This window comes from Nipponia nippon, unplaced genomic scaffold (genome assembly GCF_047370975.1).
Source record: "Nipponia nippon isolate SJK-2023a ecotype South Korea unplaced genomic scaffold, ASM4737097v1 scaffold_5, whole genome shotgun sequence".
NCBI classification, from domain to species: domain Eukaryota; kingdom Metazoa; phylum Chordata; class Aves; order Pelecaniformes; family Threskiornithidae; genus Nipponia; species Nipponia nippon.
Genome location: NW_028262369.1, coordinates 13673364 through 13698573, shown reverse-complemented (window position 1 = coordinate 13698573; position 25210 = coordinate 13673364). Strand labels below are relative to the sequence as shown.

Here is a 25210-nt window from a genome sequence, read left to right as displayed (position 1 = left end):
CTGTCTATAAATAGCCGGAGAGGAACGGCATGCCCCGGCAATGGGAAGGCAGGCTCTGCAGCTCCTGGTGCCAGCACAGGACCTGTTCCTGTTCGGTGGGTGACTTACAGAGCGGAGAAGAAGGAAAGGGCCAGGGTGTTAACTTCTCAAGGCAGAAAGAGATGAATGCATGTGTAGTTCGCCCTTTTAAGTTAATAATCAATGAGTGTGTTAATCTTTTCAAAGATTTTTCCCTCCCGTGCCAATCTACAGAGGATGTGAGTAGCTACAGCTCGCGGCTCCAAGCCTGGCTTTGTTTGAACTGAAGCAGCTCTGGAGATCCCCTTGAGTGTCCGCCAAAAGACAGTCATCACACTAACACTGGTCTTTATGGCAGATGAGCTGCCAGGGATCTTTATGCTTTACTCACTGACTCTGTGCCCGTCCTCCTCCATCTCTGCCCTCCTACTTGTAGTATGAGTCCATCGGCCTGGGCTGTGTTTGTGTGCTCAGCACAACCTCCAGCTGATGAGGCAGCAACTACAACGGAGATGAACGTTTGGTATGGGGGGAAATGGAGAGGGAGAAATAATATCTGTGCCCTGGTTTAATTTGCATCTGTTTGTTCAGATGGACCAAGCTTCTGTGTGAACATGTTTAGTGTTTAGCATAGACCTCTTCCTGGCTGACTTCAGACCAAATAAAATATGGCAAGAAAATACAAGCACCTACATAGGACTTGATGTGGGTTTGGAGTCATGCTTTCACTTAGACCAGCACAGGAAAAACACTTAGAGAAGAACTGATCACATCAAAAATATGTTAGCAATCTCAGAAAAAGAAACACTTTTTATTCCTGTGGGGAGCTGCTGTTTCTCTCTGACAGCAACAACTTGTGGTGAGAAAGGTCAGAAGCGGGGCAGTACTGTGAGCAAAGCTGGCCCAACTCAAGACAGACCCAGCCTAGTTTTCCTCCCACCGCCAACGATGAGGGGACGATTCCCCTTTGGACAGTTTTCTGGAACTCAATTTCCTCCGCAAGGAGGAAAATTTGTCTCCGAGAACTTTCCGTAGCCCGGTGTTGTCCCTAGCAAAGGGTAGGTCCTTCTTCATAGCAGGCAGTTGTCCTGTAAACATTTCCCACTTAGCCAGGGCATCCACGGTCTTGTCTACTTGAGCCAGTTCCTCCTCGGAGACATTCCTCTCCAGGGCAGCAATGCACATCTCCAGCCACAGTTCATAATCTTTAATGATATCTGTGGACTTGGTGGGCCCAGCGAGCTGGGGCTGGCTGTGCGCCTCTGCCAGCGAACACGAATGCTCGTCCTGTTCCAGCTCCTGGCCGATGGAGAGGGCCTGGCTGCAAGTGTCCGGTGTCAGCGGCTCGGACAAGGAGGTCACAGCCTCGGAGTCATTCTCGCAGCACATCCCAGAGTCCGAGCTGAATGGAAGGATGTCCTCCGAGGCAGACAGGTCTGCTGACTCTTGCCTTGGCCACGTGGACAACACAGTCTGTGTCCAAGCGTAGAGTTTCTGTGGTGAGAGGGGAAAAGGTTTCATTTTAGAGAATGAGAGGAAATAGGTATGCCTTTCCCAGTGCTTGTCAGGTAAACCTAGTCATCCTAGGTGGCTCAGCTTCAGATGCTATGGTGGTCTCTGCCAGGAGATGGGTTCAGACAACTCATGGTTACCCTACAAAGCAGGGGCTTTCTCTTGCTTCATTTTCTTGGAGTCAGCATCTGTGCCAGTCAGATGTGGACTGTATCTGCCTTATTTTGAAGATGGTAGCAGAAAAATGGCACAAATTCACTCCTCGCTGTGTGGATATGATCTCTGCGAGAGACAAACCAGTGCCCCTCTAGAGGAAGCTGTGTCATTATAAAAGCTCCTGAGATAGCAGTGAAGAATCTTGTTTCATCATGTTGTTAACTCCTGTGGTAATGTGCATTTTATTCCTAAGAATAGCTCTTCCCCTCTCGAGCTGAAATGCACAAGTGGGAAGGCTGGGCTCCAGGAAAGAATTAACGAAAGGAAAATGTCTGAGACAATTTCCTTTTTAAACATGAAATGCTACAATGGGGCATATAACGGGTTGCTTCTGGCACATTTATTCCTTATGCTTTGGGGAATGAATCGCAGTACTCCAGTCATCACTGGATAAAAGGTGATCTCCTTGTCTGCCTTGTTGGCATGTGCTGCGTTTTGTGTATTTTTCAGCTTTTTCACACCCTTGCGGCCTCTTTCCTCATCTTTACTTTCTGCAGCTCCCAGCTGATCCCTTTGCAAAGCCCTGCTATCACTTTGGGAAACACAAGGGTGACTCACAAGGTGAGTATTAACCTGAGATGCCAGTCACTGTGCTGGGTCTGTATGTGCTCAGCTCAGGGTGTGTGAGCTGTGGTGTTTGAGGGCAGGAGATTTCCAGCCCTACAGAGCTCCCTTCTCCCACAGCACCCCGCTGTTCCCTCCCCCTTCCCTCCTCTATTGCTCTCTCTTCAGGCAAGTGACAGAAAGGATAAAGAGCTCAAATTGAGTGGGTGGGAGAAATCGGCCCTGTTTCTCGTTTCAGTCTGTGCATGAAGCCTCAGGGAAGAATTTCATACAAGAATAAAATGGACTCTTTCAGTTAAGTTAATCCACCCTGCCCCCCCCACTCTGGGGCAAGAAAAAATGTAAAGGGACAAATTTTCTCCTGCCTCATCCCACCTCCAATAGCCCTTCCCTCCCTCTGGGTTTTAAAAAAACAAAGGCGGCACCAGAAGCTGCAATAGGAGCCAGACTAGGGAAGGAGACAGCAAAGCTATTTGAAAGCTGCAACAGGCCCATGATTTTATAATGTCTCTTAAAATTCCCAAGAGTAGTGAATCTGGGAAGGAATCACAACTGCTACTTAGCCCAGTTCCCAAGAGGAGAAAAAGCTGCGGAGATGAGGATGTTCAAACAGTACATTTTCATAGAATCATAGCATGCTTTGGGATGGAAGGGACCTTTAAAGGTCATCTAGTCCATCCCCCCTGCAATGGGCAAGGACATCTTCAACTAGATCAGGTTGCTCAGAGCCCCATCCAGCCTGGCCTTGAATGTTTCCAAGGATGGGGCATCTACAGCCTCTCTGGGCAACCCATTCCAGTGTTTCACCACCCTCGTCATGAAAAATTTTTCTTGTTGTGTTCAGTCTAAATCAATCCTCCTTTAGTTTAAAACCATTACCCCTTGTCCTGTCGCAGCAGGCCTTGCTAAAAAGACTATTCCCATCTTTCTTGCAGGCCCCCTTTAAGTATTAAAAGGCTGCAATAAGGTCTCCCTGCAGCCTTCTCTTCTCCAGGCTGAACAACCCCAGCTCTTTCAGCCTTTCCTCATAGCAGAGGTGTTCCACCCTCTGATCATTTTTGTGGATCACTACCAAAACCCCAAAATCTTTCCTGTCTCTCATCCTTTGATTCAAACTTGGGAAGGGTTTGTAGGGCTGCAGCCTCTTTTTATGTTCCCCTATTTAACTAGAAAGGGATAACCTCTTCATGGGTTTAGCTTACCTGCAGGCAAGAGCATGTGAAGTGAATGCCCACCCCAAGTAAGTCACTAAGAATGAAACCTGTTGTGACACCTCAAGGGGCTCCAGGTTTGGCACTGGAAGTCTTTCAAACCCCTCTGCCACGGCAGCGCTGTCATCCCCAGCAGCAGTGCAGGCACAATGCGCCCAAGAGCAGATACTGCGATTAACACCACGGTGAGAATGTAGCTAACCCAACCTCTAAGAGCAGCTCAAGCACTGTTTTATTCTGCAGTGTAGCTACTGCAAACTGATCTAGGCGCTATGTGCAGAACAGCCTGGGATGCTGCAGAAGCAGCAGGTGGAAACGTTGGTCGTGGTGGGGAAACACCATAAGAACTGATTTGCTTTCCGTTTTCAAGATGACTCACGCTGGAATAAGCAGCTGTGATGAAAAAATGGAGTATGTTTGAGTGTAGCTCATAAATAAATTGAGGGGCTCTTCCTCCTGCGTAAGGACTGGTTTCCTGTCCCACATGCTCTTCTGCCCATAACCCCGTCTCAGTCGCAGACTTCAGCAGCATTACCTGCTCCTGGCGAGGAACAGCTTTCTGTCTGGCCTTTCCTGTATTTCTTATGAGCGTCTGGGGCTGTTATGTGGCAGGTGGGGATCCATGCTAGTTTTCCAAAGGGAAACATGACTTCAGACTTGCACTTGGCCAGCCACAACCTCTCAAAACATGCTTAGCAAGTAACTTCGCTATCTGATATTGTCTCCAAATGCTTTGTGCTCTCTTCTGTCGGATTCCTTAACTATTTAATTCACCTCTGGTGTTTATATTGCCTCTCAATGTTATAGGAAAGCCTCTTACAGAGATAATCATAACTCTCTTATACCAGCTTGTACTGTAGCTAGCTGAGCTTTTCCTTGTCAAGGAAGCAGATGTGACATTTGGCAAGTGTATCCTCTCTTCAGGTTTGTGTTTGCTGTTGCCAGCGGTTGCTGAGCCAATTACAGTATTTACTAGAGGTGTAAAGGCAAAAATGTTTCTAGAAAAGCTTAATGCAGATGGCAGTTCTCTTCTAGAAAGCAATAGCTGGATGCTGACAGGCTGGGTGTTTAAATAAACCAGAATTTATTCCTCTGGTAGTCTGGGCAACGTAGGCACCTCTCAGACAGAAGCAGGGACCAAAGAGGCATGGAGTCAGGGACGGGTCTAACACCACCGCAGATGCACAGACAAGCAGCAAAACCACACAAACGTGTTTTTTTTTTCCCCCATGTCCTTTGCTCTGCTTCTGTGCGTCTGATTCCAAGCTGAATGAAACTAGAGGCATCCCTGTTCTCATTCTGCATGTATCTTTACAAATATAACCCACAGACTTTAAAACAGGCAGCCGTGGAAAATCCTGTCTCTGAATATGATATGTGTCAGACAGGAATTATAACCAGGGAGAAGACAGGGTACTGAATGAAAATGATGACATTATTTCTATTCCACCAGCCATTTAGCTACTGGATTCAGCTTTTTAGACAACAGAGGTAGAAAACCCTTTCTAGAGCTAAGGGCATCTTAGCGCTATTCCTGATGTTGTCTAAATGTGGTGTTAGCATTTCTGTGGGTGGGAGAGAAGAGGCAAAAGATGAATCTGGGACCCTCTGCTTATTAGGGAGTAACAATTTGGGATCCTTTCTCATATCTTTAATAGTGGAACTGCAGCAAAGCATGCGCTTAATATTTTCTCCCTGTTACAGGCAGCCCCAGAGAGGCAGAAAACCATGGTTTTCTGCACATAGGAAAGGGCCTAGATGTAGGAATCGCTGTGCTCTCACTGCTGCTCTGGCTTGAAGTCTGCCTGCCCTCCCCAGCTCATTTCTGGAAGTAGCCAAATGTGGCTGGACTGTTGCACCGTCCCTTCTTGTGAACAGCGAAAAGTCCTAGAGATTGTGTAATGTGCTATGTTAGTCATAGACCGTGTGTACAACACCCCCCTTATTTAAGTGTAAGCTTTCTCTCTTAGCACCTTGCACCAAGAGCCGTGTTTAACATGCTGCTACAGCACATTTGGCGCGAGCTGCTCTGCTCCCTGCCATGCCCCCTTTGCTCGAGGAAGGGCTGGTGGGTCTGTCTCTTACCCTGTAGCGCTCAACAAGTTTGAAGCCCACGACGTGCTGCAGCTTCCGAAGGCAGATGGGACACGGCTCCAGGGGCCGCAGCAGGGCTTCATCCAGGCTCAGTGCACCCTGCATGATGCACTGCAGCCAGCGGCAGGTCCCCAGCCCCATCAGGTGGCAGATCTCGTGACAGGTCACCTTTCAGGAAAGCAAAAATCACAGGAACACACAGTGACTCCTGCTTTCACTGCCCCCTCCTCTTCCTCCTCTGCTGTTCCATTTTCCTTGCTCCCCAACAGTCTGACTGACTCGTCGCTCAGCCCTGGTGGTCCTTCAGCCTAAGCTTTTCCAAGGTGAAAGGGGAACGTGGCTCCCTTCTTCCCAGGTACCCCAACATCCATGTTTGTATGGTGGAGGAGGAAGGGTGGATGTGTTTTTAGGAGCAGCTGTGGGAAGACCCTGTAGATAGCATGTTCAGAGCTCTAGGGCAGTGCTGCTGTCACTTTCTTCCCCAAGGACAGTGTTGTGTTTTTTTTTAACAGGAAAACCGGTCTCACAGGGGTCTGAAAAGAGCAGCACAGTCCATGTGAGAAATCTGTAAGAAGCTGTTGGCAATAACAGACCTGGGTCCTTCCAAAGCAGACGCTCCAAATGTTTGTGCTAAAGCAAAAACTAAGCTGGAGTCAGCCTGCCAAGCATGACTGCCTTGGGAATTGGCAACCGTGGAAAGGCTGAGGATGGAGTATTCCCCTCCTCCTACCATTGCCACCTAACATCATTTGAAATTACTACAGGATGAGACCTCGAACTGGAAAATCCTGAGCAAATACCAGGGGAGGCAGACAGAAATGGCTCCGCGTGGGCCAGCTTTGGGAGAAATGCTAGAAGTAGTGCTGGCAAGAAAGCAGAGGGGAGATGCTGGGATGAGGGAGGACAGCACTCATGAATCTAATGTGTTGGAGATGGATGGGGTTTAAGGGCATCTGTGTATAAATATATGTGCAAACTTGTCTAAAGTATTTTTCTTATCCATCCATGTAAGCAGGTCTGGCAAGCGGTCCTCTCCCTTCATGGATACCAATGTCTGAGGAAGACACAGTCACCCCTTCCCAGCTATCCATTAGTTAACACACAACTCCACTAGATATTCTGATTGATGTCTGAATACTTCATCAGCTAACAGGTTGTACTGCCCGTGCATTGCCTGACAAGCAAAATACTGAGATGTCCCAAGCATAAACCTGGGAGGTGGGCAGGGTTTTTGTCTCAGTGTTGCTGCATGACAAAAGGCAAATCCTGTAGCCTCTCTATACAGCTGATACTATAGTTTGCTCCAGTAGCAAGGGGAGCAAGAGATGTCTACATGGTGCACTAAAATATAAGCTCGTTAGGACTGTGTAAGTGCATGGACTTAGCCGTGATTGCCTATGTCTTCTGGGAGCAGAGTCTCATGCCTGCTTCACTGAGATGGATTATGCCCAGCCCTGAAATGTTTCACCTTACATGGCAAGAAATATGGGGTGCAGGAGATTGCTGGTCCTACCTTACAGCACTGGACCATCTCTTGGGCACTGAATGGCAATGTCCGGTCTCTGCTTTCTTTGCTGACTTCGCATAACCTTTCCTTCTGTGTGAGCGGATTCAAGCTGCTACAGCCAGCCTGGGGGAAATCCCCAGAAAATCTGGCAAAGCTGCAGACTCCCACTTCTGTAAAGAGAAGTGCATACAAGTTAGGCATCAGCTCTCTTAGGACTGCCTCTCAGCTTAGGCAGCATGAAAAGAAAGCTGTTGTAGCACAGTCCAGTTGAGCACACAGGGTGCGATAAGACACACTTCCCAAAAGGTTTGTAGCACCTCAGTTACCTTTGTCTGGATCAGGAGCCCTGACTCGCCTAATTTTAAATTGCGAGAACCTAGTTCATCTTATCAGGGAGCGAATAAAATGTTAAGGATAAGATTTGGCTATTCTAGTCTCCCAGGGAAGGCTTTTTGGTACAGTGCTGCCTTATTCGCACACTGTGCTAGGAGATCATGGGACACCAATCCCACCTTGTCCTGGCAGGAATTTGCTGAAGGTGAAGCTCCAGGTCTCACATGGGTAAAGGTCCAGCAGAGTGAGTCCAAGGACACACAGAGCATCCATGGGCTTGTTGTTCTTCAGGAAATTCAGGATCCCATCTGGGTAAATACAAGAGAGATGTTCATTAAAATGAAGCATCCCTGGAAGGCATGCAAGAGCCAGAATTTCTGCCGCTTGTGCAGGGAGGATGTAATCTAAGCCACAGATAGACAGAGCTGCTGGATTCAACATCTTGGATGGAGAACGGTAGCTGTGTAGCCCATCCCCTCAAACTAGAACATGAGCACACCTGGCTTTTGAAGTGGTGCTGAGCACAGTTAAAACAAAGCAGAGCTAAGGGCAGAGATGTAGGTGAATTCAGTACTAACGCATGGAAATAAGCACCTGGAAGTAGAAGAAGTTCCCTACGGGCACTTCAGACCTGAGCTGGAGCAGCCGCATCGCTGCAGCGCTGGGTCTGCGCTGAGCACGTGCTGCCTGCAGTACCTGCAAACAGCTCGTTCCAGATGGATGTTTGTGCAGCGGGAGTTTGGCAGCTGCCAAACCCATTTCTCTGGGGAGCTGTGTGACACTTGAACCCAAATTTCCTAACATGAAAGGCCAGTGAGCTCCCCACCTGCGGCATCCAGGCTACTAATTTACTTTGGCTCTGGACAAGAGATGGGAGAGCTCAGGCTACACCAAATCTACAGTGCCTTCCTGCAGAGCTGATCCAATCACTTTGCAAAGCTGGACCTAAACATAACAGCACTGAAAAATATAGACAGTAGAGGAAAATATGATGAAAGTCACTTTGTTTTTTATTCCTGTTTCCAGCCTCAAAGTTCTGGGTTTTCCATGGGAACAGGATTTTCCCTTTTCACTCCCTTCCTTATCCCCTCCCTGCTCAGGCAAGGAAGGGCTACTTCAGGCATTTCCCAAGGGAGGGCTCATGCCCGCGTGCCAAGCTGATGCCTCTATGGGCTCCCTGGTCCTTACCTGCATGAAGCTGCACCCTGTCCGTGTCCCGGCTGTGGCGGTAGCAGCAGTGAATGGAAGAGATGGGGATGGAGGGAAGGCACTTCACACGGAGACCCAGGAAGAAAGACTCAACACAGCTCTGGAGGGAATCCAGCAGCGAGAGCCCGGCAGGCCCTTCGATTAAGTCTAAGAAGACAAGCTCTATTATCAGTTCCGTAAAGCCAGGGTGAACCATAAGGTCCAAAGGAGTTTTGTGGGGCTGGTCACAGCAACTGAGGAAGAGGAAGGCTGGTTCATTCTGAAGTTAATTGCTTACTCTGGGATGTGGCAGACATCTCTAGATGGTTATACAGATATGGAGGAGAAGGGGCTCTTTCTGAGAGGTGGCTCGAGGCATTAGTACACTCTCTCATTAGCAGAGCAGATGTGCTAGAAAAGTTGTCTCCTACTTCAGTTGTGCAGAAAGATTAATGTGGGAACGGGTGGTTGTTTTTAATGAACCATCAGGGATGGAGCTCCAGAAATGCTGTTTTCTCCAGCATTGTTTTACATATAGAGATATATGTATGTATGTATGCATACATGTATTCATAGCAAGTCTCACCCAGGGACACACACGCCATTTACAGGGCAGGTGTACTGATGGTTGTCATCATGGCTCGTGACTCTGGACTGGGGACATGTCAGAGCCTTTGGTATTACATTTATCTTTCCTATGGCAATTGCATTTTGCAGGTTAGTCCTTAGAAGAGGATGTTAGTAGTATTCAGCACCACCCACCTCCCTCCCGTGTCTTTCCAGGTGGCTCAGTGAAGATGCCCGCATTACCTATAGGTTGCAGGTAAATGTGCTTTCGACAGAAGTTCTGCTTCCTCCTCAGCATGGCGTGGTAGAACGTCTCAAAGTCCTCAGGGGCATCGGGGTGGCTGAGGAGCCAGTCGAAAGCCGTCCGGATAAGAAGCGTGCAGAAGAGCGTTCTCTGGGGGTTGTAGGCTTCGGAGAGGAACAGCTTCTCCGCCCTGGAGAAAGCTTTGGCATAGAGCTCCTGCAGGGCTGGGTTGGTGGAGATCAGCGCGTCCTTCAGAGCCCGGGGCCCGAAGCTGAATTCCTGAGCGTGTTTGCACTGCAGCATCGCGGAGAGACCCACTGGCTGTGGCACTGCCTGAAGGAGGGGATACAGCCGTCAGCACATGGCCTCACAAGGGACCTGGGAACCTTGTCATGCTTTGCTCTCAGAGCAGTTTGCCCCAAGATGCCAGCCGTAAGGTTTGACTGGGAGCTTATAAATGCTGTGCTTAGTGCTGGCCAGGAGCCCTATGCATTTACGTGAGAGTAGCTGTTATAGGGTGCTCTACATCTGCATGTATGTCACTGGTTTATGGACAATGTACTGGGAGATGGTGCTTAAGAATGCATGCCCCCGTTATTGCTACCAGATGTCTGGATTAAATCAGATAGTTTGGGTTTTTTGGGGGTTTTTTTAGTGCTCTATCCTGAAGTCCCAATAACATGGGAAATAGCTCTGTGTTGTGCAACTGGCTGCACTGGCCCTCATGTGACATTGAAAGGTGGTGCTCCTTTTTGCTCGGGCTAAAACACACTCCTTGGAGCTCTCAAAGGCATAGGCCCATGCCAGGAAAGAAGAGGTAGATCTTGGTCTTTATTTACCTATCAGAAGCCTAAACTTCTGACTTGCCTGATACCAATGAAAGCAGCTGATCACTGTTGACAATTGCCTCTAACAGCTTTTAATCCTCACTCTTAGGTATTGACCTGGAGCATCTGCCATCTCACAGTGCTGTTTTCAGGCTGCAAGATGTAGAAAGGTTTGCCCTTGGTGTGCGAGACTTGTGTTTGCCTCTCTAGCAGGATATGTACGGGCCCATTGCCATTGTGTCACTTCATGAATAACTTCATGTCACACCATGTTAGCATCAAGAATGCTAGTGATGATGTAAAGTGGTAGAGAGCAAATGAAAGCCTGCAGCAGAAAGAAATTAATTCAGAGTATCGTGGAAATATCCTCTCCAGGGTCCTTTTTAAGGCCAGTGTTTTCCAAAGCTGCAGGAGTCAAACACCTACTTCCCGTTGCTATTCATGTACTTAGGGAGATTCCAGTAGACATCTTGGGGAAAGGGAAGAAAGAGGAAACAAAGTACAACCCCTATGGCTAACCTACATCTGGATTTTTCCAAAAAGACGTTCATTTCTTGTAAGGAGATCATACCAAGTAGAACTAGAGTATTTTGGAGAGGTACTTGGCACAAAGCTGCCTACCACAGGTTAACTGCTCCACCTGCATACAGCAGAATGAAAATACACAGGTATATACGCACAAGAGTACAGAGTTTCTAGCAAGCATTATCTTCTATTGGGCAAGTTAATACTATCCTAAAAGAAACCAGACAAGCTTTCTGGGTGGATAAGCAAATGTATCAGCCGCTGACCATCACCATTATAACAGCATCATTCAATAAGAGAAAAAAAGAGATGAAACATATTTTTAGGAGGAACTGGTTAAGTCTGTAATTTAAGTAGGTCTGCAGCCTAGCTCTGTCACCTAAGTGACATACAGTGGCCCTTGAGGACAGCAACATAACAAGAAAAATTCAATATTTAAAAAATAATACCAATATGAGCCAAAGTCTTTCCTCAGATACACAGAAAAGGCTCTGGTAGTTTGCACCATTAGAGAAACGTGGCAGCCCATTAAAATGAACACTGAATTTCTTTACATCTAACCCTTGGGAAGATATGTGTATGTATAAGCCATCCTTAAAAAGGACCATTTTGTATGATCTTTTTTGGTGCTAAAGGTATATAGTGTAGGAGAGGGAGCGTGTAATCAGTTTTCTTTTATTTTTGCAAGCTTTGTATTTTGCTAGCATTAAAGGCTGACAGCAGATGGCACGATGGGATCTGAAGTGGTACAAGGGCCCTAATCCAATGGAAGTTTAGAAATAAAATCTGCAATGCTTTCCCAGCCACCTCTTGTTATTGCTCAAAAACGTCCAAAGCGCTTCTGCTGATTTTCACAGGTAGCAACAAGAATTTGTGTGGGGTTGCTCTGTACTTTGTCACCCAAGTCTCTACACTTCTGACTTGCTTCCAGATTTGGGAGGATGAAGTGAGAGTCATCAGGAAGAAGAGACAGGTCATCAGGAGTTTTGCCTTGGGCTAGGGTGAAGATTTGCCTTTTCCTAAAGCCAAGATTTCACTTGTTCTGCACAAACTTTAAATACAAGCATCGTTTTTCCAGTCGTGCAGAACTTACACTTGGAAACTATTAGCAATATTAAAATGACTGAGGACGTGATCCTGTGAGCTACTGCCTGCCCATTGCTTCCAAGGAAATCAAGGAGAGACTTTGCACTTGGTCCAGGTTGAGAGTGATCTTGTCAAAGAAGGTTTCTGAGAAGCACGAGCCGCTTTCATCAGCGCTTCCTGGCAATAAATGGAGCGTGGGTCTGGGGGAGGAGGAGCTGCTTAGAAAATGAATGGATTTTTCTCTTCTAAATGGAAGTAGCAAAGAGTGGATGTATGCAACAGCAGATACAATGAGCGCACAGTCTTTTAGCATGTGTTCCCCGGGGCTCTCTCATGGAATATAGTGTATACCCAAAGCTATGGGATATACATTGTTTCCCAAGGCTTGCTAAAAGGGGACATTCACCCAGCTCCAGACGTTCCCGTCTACGACTATGGGTATTTTGTGAATATCCACCATGCCCAAGGATGTCCATGATTACGCTTTAGAGGTTTGAAAGCTCAAGCACAGGAATTCACTTGCAACGCACAGTCTGGAGTGACGCGTGCCTCCTTCTCCTGGAGACTCTGGTTTTGCTTCCGACAGAATAGCAGCAACGCATTATGTTCTCCAAATTCAACACAATTACTTCTCTTTAACAAGCTTTTCTAAAACACTTCACCAGAGAAAATTAATGCCTCAGAAAATTTTTATGGACAACTTTAGCAGTTTAAAAAAGAAACCATTTTATAACATTAACTATAGTAGTTGTTATTTATGCTTGATCTAATATATGGATATAGTGTTTCATTAACTGAAGTAGTGCAAAAGGGCTTTGTAATTTTTAGCTCTTGTGCCGAGGGTGCCTTGTATAACTCCCTGAGGCAGTGCTTCAGGAGGCAATGGCACTTTAGCTTGCATTTCTTTTCCTCCCTCAGTTTTTAAGATGCCAAGGTGGTGATGAAGAAGTGGAAGCACCAATGCATCCTTCTGCCCTTCAGGTATATAGGAAGGAGACATCACATCTTTAAAGAGAAGCAGCAACTAATTTAGCCCTTTGTTTAATGACAAGCCGTAGGACTTGACTAGCAAGTCCTGAGGAGGAGAAAGTAACTCTTTTTACTTAAAAGTCCAGTAACTTGTAGTTGCACCAGAGGAAATGCTTTAAACAAAATAATAATTTAAAGATCTGCTGCAAGTGGAGACACTCAGCACGTCCACTGATGTGCCATTTTCTACTTTTACCATGAGAAAAAAGCATCCTATTCCCAATCTGCGTTTTGTCATTCCGTCTTGCAGCCATTGGCTAATGTAATTTTTCCAAAACAAGGAGCACCCATATTGGATCGTACAAATGAGCGATGCCTTTCTGTGCAGTATGAAACATGAGCTTGTGCCCTCCTGGCACCCACAGGGTCCCTGATGGGGCAGGGAAGGAGCCAGCCTGTGCTGGGAACCCTAATCCAGTTTATGGAGACCTCCCTGTCTTTTCTATTATTCAGATCTTTCATATTATTCATCATCACATCCATGCAGTGCAGTGGGGACACACATAACCCAAAGGTTTTGGCACCTGGCTCCTTGCCCGCTGTTGGGGACAGCCTTTTCCAATGATCATGTTGTAGTAACCCAGTTGTGGCCTTTCTGCTTGTGGTACCTGCTGTGAGGCAGGAGCTCCAAGGACAACACGGGCCGTACGTCTGGCTTTTGGTAACGTATAGGGGTTTCAGATCAGATTGGGCAGTTTACACAAATCTTTTTACTATGGAATTTGATGGATTTTTTTTCATGGTGGGTGTTTTCACAAGAAAGGCCCCCAAAATCCAGTCTCGGCACGTGACAGCTGAGCAGTCGGTATACTTCCTTTCTTACAGCAACCTGTAATGCGCTTTATATGCAATTCAGGTTACTCATAAATTATTCTCTTTGCAAATCAGGCACCTATAAATTATTCCCTGTAATTGAAAATTACCTATGAATTATTCTTTTTGTAATTCACAGTTATGTCATTTATTCTCTATTATATTGACATTGCTTTCTTGGATAGATATGCCTGGGGCTGACAGTACCAGTGTAATTCTCAAAAGCCAAGGCAATATCGTACAGTGCGAGTTCACTCAGGATATTCTGACAAGATAGAAATGGTCTTGTGTGTGAAAATCTATGTCGTACAGGTCCAGAGAAGGGCACTCAGTACATAATGGATTTATGTGGTATTTCATGGAATTTGGCGCTAACATTGTACAGATTGTATTTTTATACATTTTTTTTAAACTTTTTTAAAGCTGGTCATTCTGAAGTTGTTTATTTTATAAGTCAACTTGCAAGTCATTTCTAACTCTGACTCTCTTACACACGCTGCAGGCTGCAGAAGCAGAGAAGGAGACTCATTCGGTTTCCTTCCCCTCTCAGCTCTTGTGAGGTATTTAGAGGCAGACTCGCTTAACTGGCCTCTTCGGATGTCAGAGGGACATTAGCAGAGTCTCTTAAAACTGATTAATTGCTTAAGTTAGGTGCTGTACTGTAAACAAGCAGTGACAGTGCAGAAAATTCATAGCCAGTCAATAGAAATGAAAAGCCCAGAGCAAACATAACAAGCATTAACTAATTATCAACACATGCCCTAGTTGCTTAATAGCTCTTTTCCTGAGATTTGCAGTTGGTGTCTGCTACTGCCACTCTAGGATCAGTCTCTCCTTCCCAGTCCCACACAGATGACAGCCTGAAAGCAATTTTCTCAATTTATTTGTTGACATGTATAGAAAGAGATTTTTCTTGACTGAGAAGCTGAACTCTCAATGGGCAAGAAAGTCCGGTGCAATGGGACAGAGAGAGGACACCGAGGTGTGAGAGCATTTAACCCCGGTCCAAATAAAATTCTCACTAGTCCAGCTCCTTCCTGGGGGACCTAAACACAGCCCCTTGCACAGAGCCAGGCTTTGCCTGCTGAACATGCCCAGCGACCGGCGTCTAACCAAATCTGTTCGGCCAGGTTCAGACCTGAAATGGGGCAACTCCCAGGGGCTGTGGGGGAATTTCAAGATGCTCAGCACTTCTCAGAATCGATCTCCTCTGCTCATGGATAAAATACACTCTGGCCCTGATCATCCCCACACGTGTACCCACAAGGAACTGTAGCATCTTCCGTTCACTTCGCACTAAATGGCCACAAAACATTGAGTCAGATCTGCGTGTGTTCCAGACCATCAAGTAAGATAAAACCTTCTGGCCTCACGTACTGCCAGATCCCAATAATATTTATGTGTAATGTCTCTAGAATATGTTTGTGACTCGGAAACAGATGCTTTGTGTGGTCTCTCTCAAAATGAGTCATTCCTGGAGCTGTGGAAACCATCAGGGATTCACACATGCATTTACTGGGAGGAGAATCTACCTGTCATATTGGAACTGTGATTGACATGTTATTGCCGCAAGGCTCAGTTCTGGAAGTTTGTCCTCACATGAATCTTTCTCATTAATTTACTTGGACTGCTGGGCGAGTCAGATGGACAACTCGTATGCAGAAACGTTTGCAGGATTAAAGACTAGATTTTTAAAGGTCATTAAATACCTAAGATGGAGACAGATGCTTCCATCTGTCCTTATTTAAGTGTTCTTAAGTATTTAAGAACACCTACACGTCCACTTTCCCCTTGATTTTGTTTTACGTTAAAGCCTGCTCTCTTCAATACACTTCTCTTCATTTGAATATGTATTAAGGACATACATTATCCCTACTTTCAGTCTTCTGTCCTAAGGATTTTATTTATTCTCTGCTCATAAATAATGATACTTTTTTTTTGTGCCTTTTATTTGAGAGTCTAAGTGCCATACAAACATTCATTAACTTCTCTGTGCTACCCTCCAGAAAGTAAGCTGACAGTATATGCCTTTCCCCCTCCTCTCCCTCATCACCCATTTACTTATCATTTTCAGTGATTTCTCTGTTCATTTTAGCCTGGTTAAACTCCCTGGGATGCTTCTCCCATGCACATGTGTGATGAAGGGCTGGCTGCATTCTTCTTCTCTTGCTCTTACGTGAAACAAACCTCTACAATCTACGGGCTGGTTGCTGTGCGTTTGCTAACCAAAGACCCAAAAGCACCGAGCAACACCTACCAGCGCTGTACAACAAACCTAACACTGCAGAGATACCCGAGCTCTAATCATTCACAGCTCTCGGCACTTTGCTCTTCATCATACTTGTCTAGACAGACTAAATGGTTTCTGCAAGACAGCCCCAGTGTTAGCCAGGAAAGAGGCTGCATTTTCCATACAGATGAATGCCCAAACAGGTATGGCTATGGTTAGATACTCTCTCAAGCACAGGCATTATAAAAGTGGTTCATCATGCTGTATAAATGCACTGTAATGCTGTGCCTCCTCCCAAGAAATCAAGTGCTTTGTAAGTGGTGCCACCCACCAGGTAGGGGATGTTTATGTGCATTTTACAGCCAAGGAGAAGGAGGGGGCTCCAGGGCAGCACTGCGGCCAAGGAGCCACAAAGCCAGCATGGCTTGGGGGACACACACAAAGCCAGACCCCAAACCCAAGATTTCTTAGTGGCCAGCTGTACCCACCCGCCAGACAGCTCTGCCAGCCCGGAGGTTTGCTGGGGAAGAGGCACGTTCTGGAAACGCTGCATAAGCAGGTCCTGCTCCTGGGACACCTGAGCCCCCCGGGCCTGCTGATTTGGAAAAGGGGCAGTTGATGCTGCTCCCCGGGGCGGGGATCGCACGGGTGGGTGTGTGGGGAAGGACCGAGTCCCCCCGCACCCTGGGACGATGCACCAAGCACGGCGCCCGGCACCGCTGGGCAGGATGCGCCGAGCTCAGCCCCCGGCACCCCAAGCCCCCGGGAGGGTGCTCCAAGGACGGCCCCCGCACTCCAGGCGAGTGCCCCGGGCAGGACCCCCGGCGCCCCGTGGGGACGATGCCCCGAGCACGGCCCCCAGCCCACGGCGTGGGGCGGGGGATGTCCCAAGCGCGGCCCCCTGCACCCCGGGATGCCCTAAGCGGGACCCGCCATCACCAGGGCAGGATGCCCCGAGCACGGCCACCATCACCCGCGGAGCGATGCCCACCACCCGCGGAGATGCCCCGAGCCTGCGCTTCCCCGCCCGGGGGGGCTCCCCCCGCGCCCCGGGGCCGGCCGGACCCCCCTTCCCGGCGCGCCGGGCTGCGCCCTCCCCCCGATGAGGCCGACCCCGCGCCCCCCGTGCCCACCCCGACCTGCCCGGGGAGGGCGCAGGGACTCACCGCCCGCCGGGCCGGGGCTGCGGAGGCCGGGGAGGTGCGGCAGGGCCGAGGCACCCGGCTCGGGGCTGGCGAGGCGGAGCAGAGCCCGGCAGCGGCGGCGGCAGGAGGAGCAGGAGGAGGAGGAAGAAGAAAAAGGGGGAGCAAAGGGGGGCTCGGCCCCTCCGCCCGGAGCCCGCGGGATTCGCGGAGCCGCCGCCGAGAGCCGCCTCCCGCCGCTGCGCGGGGCAACCGCCGGGGGCGCCCTCGGGGCGGGGCTGCGGGGCGGCTCCGCGGCGGGGCCGGGTGGGGAGCAGCGGGGCTGGGGGAGAGCGGCGCCGTGCAAACCGGGGAGGGGGAGCGGGCCCTGGGGTGCCGGGGCAGGCAGGGCTGCGGCCGCCCGGGGCGGCGGCAGAGGGACCAGCCCCGGGCGGGCCCGGGTGGAAGGCGTCCGCGGGCGGTCGCAGGCTGGTGGCGGCGGCGGGTCCCTCCCGGCTCGGTGGAGCCTGGGAGAGAGGAGCGAGAGCAAAGCCAGAGCTCGTTTTTGGAAGCGCGTTCCCGAAAGAGCCTGGGGCTGAGCAACATGACAGCGCTACAAGGACTGAAAGCCCTTTAATCTCTGCTCTTAATAAGAACTGAATGAAGGGGTAGGCGTCTGGAGACCGGAGCACTACTGATGTGGTTATGCTGGCGACTGATGCGATCTCCTCCATGGGAGCAGTGTTTGCATTTGCCTTGGTGCTTCATTCCGTGCATCTCTCCCACATGATCTGGATGCATTTCTGTGTCCCACGATGTCCTTTAATTTGGGAACATTATTTGTTGTTGGAAAGGTTAATTACATTAGAGGAGTGGATCTCCATTCCCATTTCTTCATGGCTTCATTTACTCTGGCTTTCATGTTTTGATCCCTTCAGTGCTTTGATCCTCATTTCTGCCATCCCTAGATGGAAGGAAAAAAGGAATACCCTGGCTGGGACCCAACTGTGTCCCTAAGTGACATAAGCTGAAATTAGGAAAAAAGATACGTTTTACAGCCTCAGGAGCTGTAGTGGTCTTGGCAGCCCAAATGCCATCTGCATGCCCAGCACAACCAAGCACTTTGCAAGGGCCAGCAGAAATGTCCTGCTGGAGCCGAGGTGGCCATAGAAGTGGACAAATGACCATGTGCCATGCCGCAGGGTTAGCAAGCACCAGAATAAGACCATCGCTGTGTGCTGCAGCCTGCCGTCCCTGGGACCTGCATTGCTCTTAAGGCACCGACAGCATCACCAGTGAAAAATTGCCCTAATTTGCTGCTATCATAATCAGGCCGAGAGGCAGCAGCTTCTCCTGGCAGCGGTGGCTGCTCGCGAAGCCTCTTTGTGGGAAACCTTCCTGAGATTCAGCATGTGGGGAGGGCGGGAGGGAGTCCTAAGGCCTTGCAACAGCATCATCTTCCACTTCGGCTGCTACCCCAAGCACAGGAGACACCCTCTGTGCTGTTTTAATTGGTTGCTGCTTGTAATTAGAGTTTATTTGTATTAATTAACTTAAATTATCTATTTGCAAGTTGCTAGTAGTACATCATCAACATGTTCAGAACAATACAAGCCTCAAAGAGTTGGCTCCTGCCCTGAGGAAGCAGTGAGCTAAAACCAGACAAAAATAACGTCCCGATACAGCATGCTCCAAAAATGCTTTTTTTTTTTTTTTTTTTTGCTAAGAAACCTATTGCATTTAAACCTAATAATTAATACTTGGCTTAGCTGCCAGACCACTGACTGACCAGCGCAGGTAAATAGGACTGGTATTGTTATTAGATGTTCTCATAATGATGCATTTATCCTGGGCAGACACAGGAGGAGGTGGGTAGTCCTTGCCCAGGAGAGCTTACAGTGAGGGAGACGGAGAGCAGGGACAGAGCGAGTGATGAGGAAACAGCCACACATTCACTCTCCAACTTTTTAGGAGGTGAGTGGTTTTATTAAGACAAAAGATCAGTACAAAGGGGAGGGGAAAAGGGAGGAGGAGGTAGTTAAAAATCGGATGAGAAGACAGTCAGGAGTTAGAGAGGGCAGATGTGCGGTGCATCGGAAGGATGGGGACGTAAGGCCACAGAGGGAGTGGAAGAGCGCCGGGATGGCTGCGCTCAGCATTAGCTCAGCTGTGATTAAAGCTGGTCGCAGCGAAGACGTGATGCTCACCACAAGTGGCCTTTATCTGCAGTGAGCAGCAGCAATCATTATTCTGCTTCTAAACTCAATTTTTTATGCCGAGTTGCGTTGCCTAGAGAGGCCACGATCTGTTGCCTCCACGTAGAAGGATGTAAAATACAGAGGCACGTGCCTTGGGTAGGTAAATGCAGGGAACTTCAAGAAGCAACACATCCTCAGGGGGAAGCAGAATGAAAAAATCCCCAAACTGATGCCTAAGACTGGAACTTAAGCAACTGGAGTTGTTTAGCTGAAGAAAATTGTATAGCGATACATAAACAGCTCCACAAGGAAAAAAGGCAGGTACCCAAGAGCTGTTTAAGCCAGAGAGAAGAGACATGGCCCAAACCCACAGCTGCAGGCTGAAGCCAGACAAATTGAAATGAGAAAATAGGCGTTAATTTTTTAAGAAGGAAGTTGATTAGCTGCTGGAACAAATTACTGGGGAAAGTAAAAGTCTTTCCATATGGTCGTGTTTTCTAATCAAGATAAGATGCCTTTTCGCAAGACAGGCTTCAGCTAAACACGTGTCCCTGGGTTCAGCAAAGCAAGGATCGGGTGAAATGTAGTGATCTCTGCTCGATGTGAAGAGGGTGGCCTTGTGGTCCCAACTGGCCTTTAGGAAATGAATAGAAGACTGTGCTCTTGGTGTGTATTTCTAAATCCCTCCTGGATAGCTGTGATGGTGCTGCACTGGGTTGTCCTCTTCTGAAAAGCAGCTGGGCAAGGGCGGCCAGAGGATCGCTCAGCCTCAGTCTGTCTGATGAGTTTTTGTGCCCTGTCCTGCCACCCAAGGTGGGGTGTTGGTGTGTGTGAGACTGGTGGTGCAAACCTCTGTCAGGTCTCTCTGCCTTTATCACCCCAGGCTGACACGAGGCTGCTGGATGCCCGGCTGGAGGTAGGTGACCCCCGGGCAGCACCAGTTGGCTGCCCCGAGATGATGGAGAGCGAGCTCTGCGCTGGCTGTCAGGACCTTTTCAGTTCCGCCGCTGACCTGCAGTGTGACTGGGGCAAATCATCTCCCTTCTGACTCCCAGATTCTTTTTCAGCCTTGTGTGCCCTTTCAGTTTGACCCAGGGCTTCTGCAGGGGCTCTCTCCCGATGGGATTACACTCTGAATATCTGTGCAGCTATTTTTCAGAAAGCAAATTGCTTGCTGCAGGTGTGAAATATTCTGTTATTGGAGTTCTGGCTATTCAAAAGTCAGTGTTATTTCTGCATCCTTGTAATCTTGAGGCAGTTTCGAAGGGGCCAAGATACCTCTTAATTTCAGTCTGTGCTGCCATCACAAAGCGTAAATGCACACGAACAAACTTTCTTAAAGTTTAGATATTAGTGTCAGTCTAGAGGAAACAATGTGGGTTCAGCTCTTCTTCTCTCTCTGCTGGTCAACCACAAAGCACTGACCTACATTTGGGCAGCACTGCAGAATTACTAGCAGCTACTTTGCTCTTGGTCCTAACGCAATTGCAGCCCCAGCTGGGCAAGGAGCTGGCTCCCCTTTGCACTGTGCTATGCACAAGGAGGAGAATTAGGGAATGCACAAAAAATATAAGAATCTGGTCTCATGTTGCTGCCTCTAGAAAAATGAGACAGCTGCAAAATTTGCTAGCGGGGAGAGGCACAAAAGCCAAAGGGTGAGATCTGCTACATATTAAGGGTGATGGAAAGGAAGAGGAGAAACAGGACTGACTGGTTTGTGGTGGAGACTGAGAGTTACCATCCTGGGAGTTACTGGGAGGATGTAGCATGGACTGCCCTTCTGCAGACAGGTTCGCTTCCTTTGCGAGCTGAAGATCTGGTGGTGTGTCTGACGGTAGACAGAGGGCCTGAAGCAGGAGATGAGGCATTATTAAAGCAGGTGTTCACCTTGAACAGGAAATTTGAGGGACCACATCCGACAAGACCACAGGAGCTTTGTGTTTCTTCACCAAAATCGGTTGGTTTGGCTCTATGCGTACATCAGAGGGCACGACAGGGAGATCAAATGTTCCTTGTCTCTTCCATTCACTCACGATATTCTTAAAAATGCAGTGTATTGTGCTGGTGCTGTGGAAAGGCTCCTCCTTTGCCCAGCTGCTGCCCTGGGCACGACCCAAGCCACCCCCATTTGTGTGCCAGGACGTGCCCCGGGATGCTGCCTTGCGCCCTATCCAACACCTTTCCCTAAAGAGCCCGAGGGATGAACCTCACGGAAGCATGGATGAATAGTGATGTGAGTGTGGTACTCGGGTTTTCCCGTGATTCCCTTGAGAAATCCAAGTGAAGCAGCTCGGATCGGCAGCAGTGAAGGACAGCTTCCTTCCCTTAGTAGGAGGTGGTAGAAGAGGAGAGCAGCAAGCACCTTCTGGTAGGTGACGGAGTGGAGGCATTAGCGTCCCTAGGGCAATGCTCGTGCTCAGTCTGGAAACGCACGGGACCAGCAAAATTGTCCCCCTCTGCTGTGTCCTGGCACGGTCCAGGCTCTGTTGGCAGGCTTGGGGAGGAACAGTAATGAAAACAAGTGTTTGGCTGGTGTTACTGTAGTGCCACAGACTTTAAGAAACAAACAAAAAGAACCCGGCCCTTCTTTGATTACTGAGTGCAATCTGCTGTCACAAGCTGATGCTGCAGGAAAAGATAAGAGAGAGAAAAAGAGAACAGCTCTGGAGGGAAGATGAAAACATTGGGCAGAAGATCTGCAGGGGAATGAAGGGGAGCCATTTATTTGCAAATAAGTTGCTAGATCATGCTTCCATGTGCATCCTGGGCAGCTTCTAATACTATGGGTTTATTGAGATTTAAGACTTTTCACTGGTGTTAGAGACCCTTGTGGGGCTGTTGACCCACGGATCTAGGCAATAGCTGGTTCACATCTGTCTTTCTGCCAATCTAAGGACAATTTATTTTATCCCAAGCTGTGCCCTTATGCAGGGTCTTCTTTCCCTTTTACCACTGATTTCATGTTTGATGTCTCTCTGTGGGAAGTCAGTGTGGATGCTCCATGATTCATGCCCATGAGGAAGCGTGATTTCAGGTCCCCATATGGTCGCAGAGGCAGAGGAGGGGGCAGATATGTATTTTTACAGCAAGGAGAACACAACTTCAGTGTACAAATTTGGCCTGGCATAAATGATCTGGGGATTGTATGGAGTGATTCTCAATTTTTTTTTTTATTTATTTTTTTTCATTTTCATGATTGCTTCCTCTTGGCTCCAGATTAGGATTTTGGAACAATGAGGAAGGAGGCTGCTGTCTGAGCAATCCGTCCCAGGCTTTAAACTCGGCCTGGTACCTGGTGTATGTGTTCCCTGGGGTTCAGCAGGGTCCGCTTATTGAGGCCAGCAGAAATAGCATCTCGCTTCCTGGTTTCAGAGGAGGTGTTAAGTAGGACATAGTTAAATTTGGGATCATTAGTAAGAGAAGGGTAGAGAGAACTGTGAAGAGCTGCCCTTTGTAGAGGGCTAGAGGATGAGACATTTGCAGTAAGGAAATTGTCTCTGATGCAATAAATTATTGGGCAGAAGTGGATGTTTGGGAGTGTTTCAAGTTTGTATACGTGCAGCCCTGACTGGCACTTAGTCCTGCAGCATTTCAGCCCAAGAAATACCTTGCTGATGTCAGCAGCTGGTAAAGGGCTGGGGCACGTCCTGCACTGGCACCTTGGCCTAGAGGAATTTGGGGATCACTGTGTGACAGCGCAGGTGGAGTGGTTCTTCTTGCTGGCATCACCGTTTTATGGTTTATCAGAGTTTTCCCTAAGACAGAGACATACAGACATCAAGTTTCACATGGGGAATAATCTAGTTAGAGACAGTATCCTCTACAGAAACATGTACTCCATATAGAAGAATGGAAGTCTGTGAGCGAGAGGCAAAGCCCCGCAACGAGCTGTCTGCGTAATTAAAAAGCTGCAGTGAGATGAAATATGAGATGGAGGGGAGAGATGGAGGCGCTGAGAAACAGAAGTGCTTTCAAGTATTTTACTGCAGAGATGATTGCAGAATTTGCCAGGGGCCTGATTTCCTCCTTGGGCTGTCCTTCGCCAGGTGACTCGTGCTGTGCAGCCTGGTGGGCACCGTCGCTGACCCAGAAACCTCCAAATGCTGATACGGGTGTGAGCAGTAAACCGAGCTTAGGCGTAAGGCACTGGAGAGTCACAGGGCTGCAGAGCTTTAAGCCAGAGCTGATGTCTGTGTCCTGTTGGACATGCATGGCTGTGATTTTTTTTTTTTTTTCTTTTTTTCATGTGGGTAGACTACAGCCCGCTTTGCTCTGGGCTAGGTGATGATCTGCTTGCACCCAGTGATGCTATGAAGGTGGCTAAAGGCCAAGTGCTGTCATTGGAAACCAGCTGCGAATTAATACACGGTGTGTGATTAATGTGCTTTTAAAATGCATTCATGTCCTGTCACACTGGCTGCGGCTCTTGTGTCACATTCGGTGTTCTCAGAACATTTATTAGCCTTACAGATCCCTTGATTATTGCTTTCCCTTTTATAATTAAGCCATGAAACTCAGCATGGTGCAGCTTATGCGGTATTAATTCATGCCTGGCATATTCTGTCTGTGCCCTAGGCTAAGGCTAAATGCTGGCAGCTGGATTGCTCTCTGCACAGTTACTATTCTGAAATTTTTTAATATGATTATAAAAATCACATTCTGTGTGCATATGGGCAACTTGGGGCTCACCACTACCACAAGCAGTAGTGAGATGTGGTCCGAGTTCCCTGGGAGCATGACCTGCCCCTGGCAGCCCTGCGAGATGGGGCTTCCTCCTGCCCCAGGCGCTGGCTGGTGCTCTCCAGGTGGGTGCTATTAGCTCTGCTTCGGTGCTAACACAGCCCCGGGTGCTCTTCACTCCCTGCTCACCCTTCTTGGGACACACCTGTGAAAATGTGAGTCTCCCAAGTGAGTTCTGTTTTGCTCCTTTTTGTGCTGACTTTTCCTCACATGAGTTTTAAGCTGAATCCAGGATTCCTGCGAGGCCGCAGCTCCACGTCCACTTTCTGTCGGCAGCAGCTGCAATGGCTGTTTGCATAGTTTTCCTCACGGCTGATCGATCCTGCCCCCAGTACGACAGCTTAACAGTTTGTGTGGCCATGTGGTGAGTTGAACAGGGAACAAAAATATCATAAACCATGTCTGTTTTACTTATTTTTTAATTTATTTTCCCTCTCCTGGCAATCGGTTGTAGGAGTGACTGTGCTGAAGGAATTGGAGCTCAGCACTACGGGAGGGAAGTCACTGGAATGACCCAGCACCAGTGCCCCAGCCACTGGTGGTTCAGAGGTAACAGTTTGAACGCAGGATTCATGAAGTCTTTGCTGGGCTGGGTGCTGTGCCACTTGCCATCTCTGTTTGGGTCCAAGCAGCTCTGCAGCTGCCTCCTCCGAGGCTTGAGATGCAGCACAGAGCAGGCAGCAGCGGGCTTGAGCAGATCTGCCCATGTGGCTCTGGTCTCTAGATCTGCGGAAAGTCCTACCGAACTTCAGCTGTGGGGACAAAGCGCTGGGGTGCCAGCTATCGAAGAACACACATGACAGTGTCCCTCATCTGCTCTGGACATGAGGGAAACAGCCTGGAAGCCGTAGGAGCCAGGGCATGAGATGCCTCGGTGTACAGCTGAATGGCTGCACCCCTCATGGACTGCAGATGCCGTAATGCAACGGCAGCTCTGCTCTGTGGTATGTGTGTTATTTACACGCATATGCATGCGGCTCAGGTTATCAATTGTTACTAATCAAACCATTTCTGAAGAAACCTGAATGCTGATCATCTCAAAGCTGCTGTTTCAAAACACGGTGCCAAAACCTCCGTGCAGGATGTAAAGCCATAGTGCAGAAACTCTTTGAGCTCAGACGTTTCCATGGAGATGGATCTTTGATCTCGTTGTGATAAATAAAGGGCGGAGAAGATGCTCCCAAACT

At 48.5% G+C, this 25210-nt stretch overlaps 1 protein-coding gene across 3 annotated transcripts; it reads right to left on the bottom strand.

Annotated features, from left to right (window-relative positions):
• Positions 1–888: 888 nt before the first annotated feature.
• On the bottom strand, positions 889–17213 carry AMZ1 (archaelysin family metallopeptidase 1). 3 transcript variants are annotated; one of them, XM_087732750.1, is made up of 7 exons: positions 17131–17213; positions 9406–9787; positions 8644–8811; positions 7635–7763; positions 7129–7292; positions 5607–5783; positions 889–1512 (listed from the first exon to the last, which is right to left on the bottom strand). In XM_087732750.1, exons 2-7 carry the CDS (start codon positions 9755–9757, stop codon positions 943–945), a joined length of 1560 nt encoding a protein of 519 aa, XP_087588876.1. In that variant the 5' UTR covers positions 9758–9787; positions 17131–17213; the 3' UTR covers positions 889–942. The 3 variants fall into 3 exon arrangements, with proteins under 3 accessions (XP_087588876.1, XP_087588878.1, XP_087588879.1); XM_087732752.1 differs by having other exon boundaries at positions 9454–9787; XM_087732753.1 differs by lacking the exon at positions 8644–8811 and having other exon boundaries at positions 9454–9787.
• Between the last annotated feature and the right edge of the window lie 7997 nt (positions 17214–25210).

Excerpts from the sequence above, each read along its gene's own strand:
- AMZ1 (XM_087732750.1), bottom strand. The coding sequence starts at position 9,757 with ATGCTGCAGTGCAAACACGCTCAGGAATTCAGCTTCGGGCCCCGGGCT. Across the intron at positions 7,293-7,634 it reads CAAATTCCTGCCAGGACAAG|AAGTGGGAGTCTGCAGCTTT; the intron begins GTGGGATTGGTG and ends TTCTCTTTACAG. Across the intron at positions 1,513-5,606 it reads AACTTGTTGAGCGCTACAGG|AAACTCTACGCTTGGACACA; the intron begins GTAAGAGACAGA and ends CTCTCACCACAG.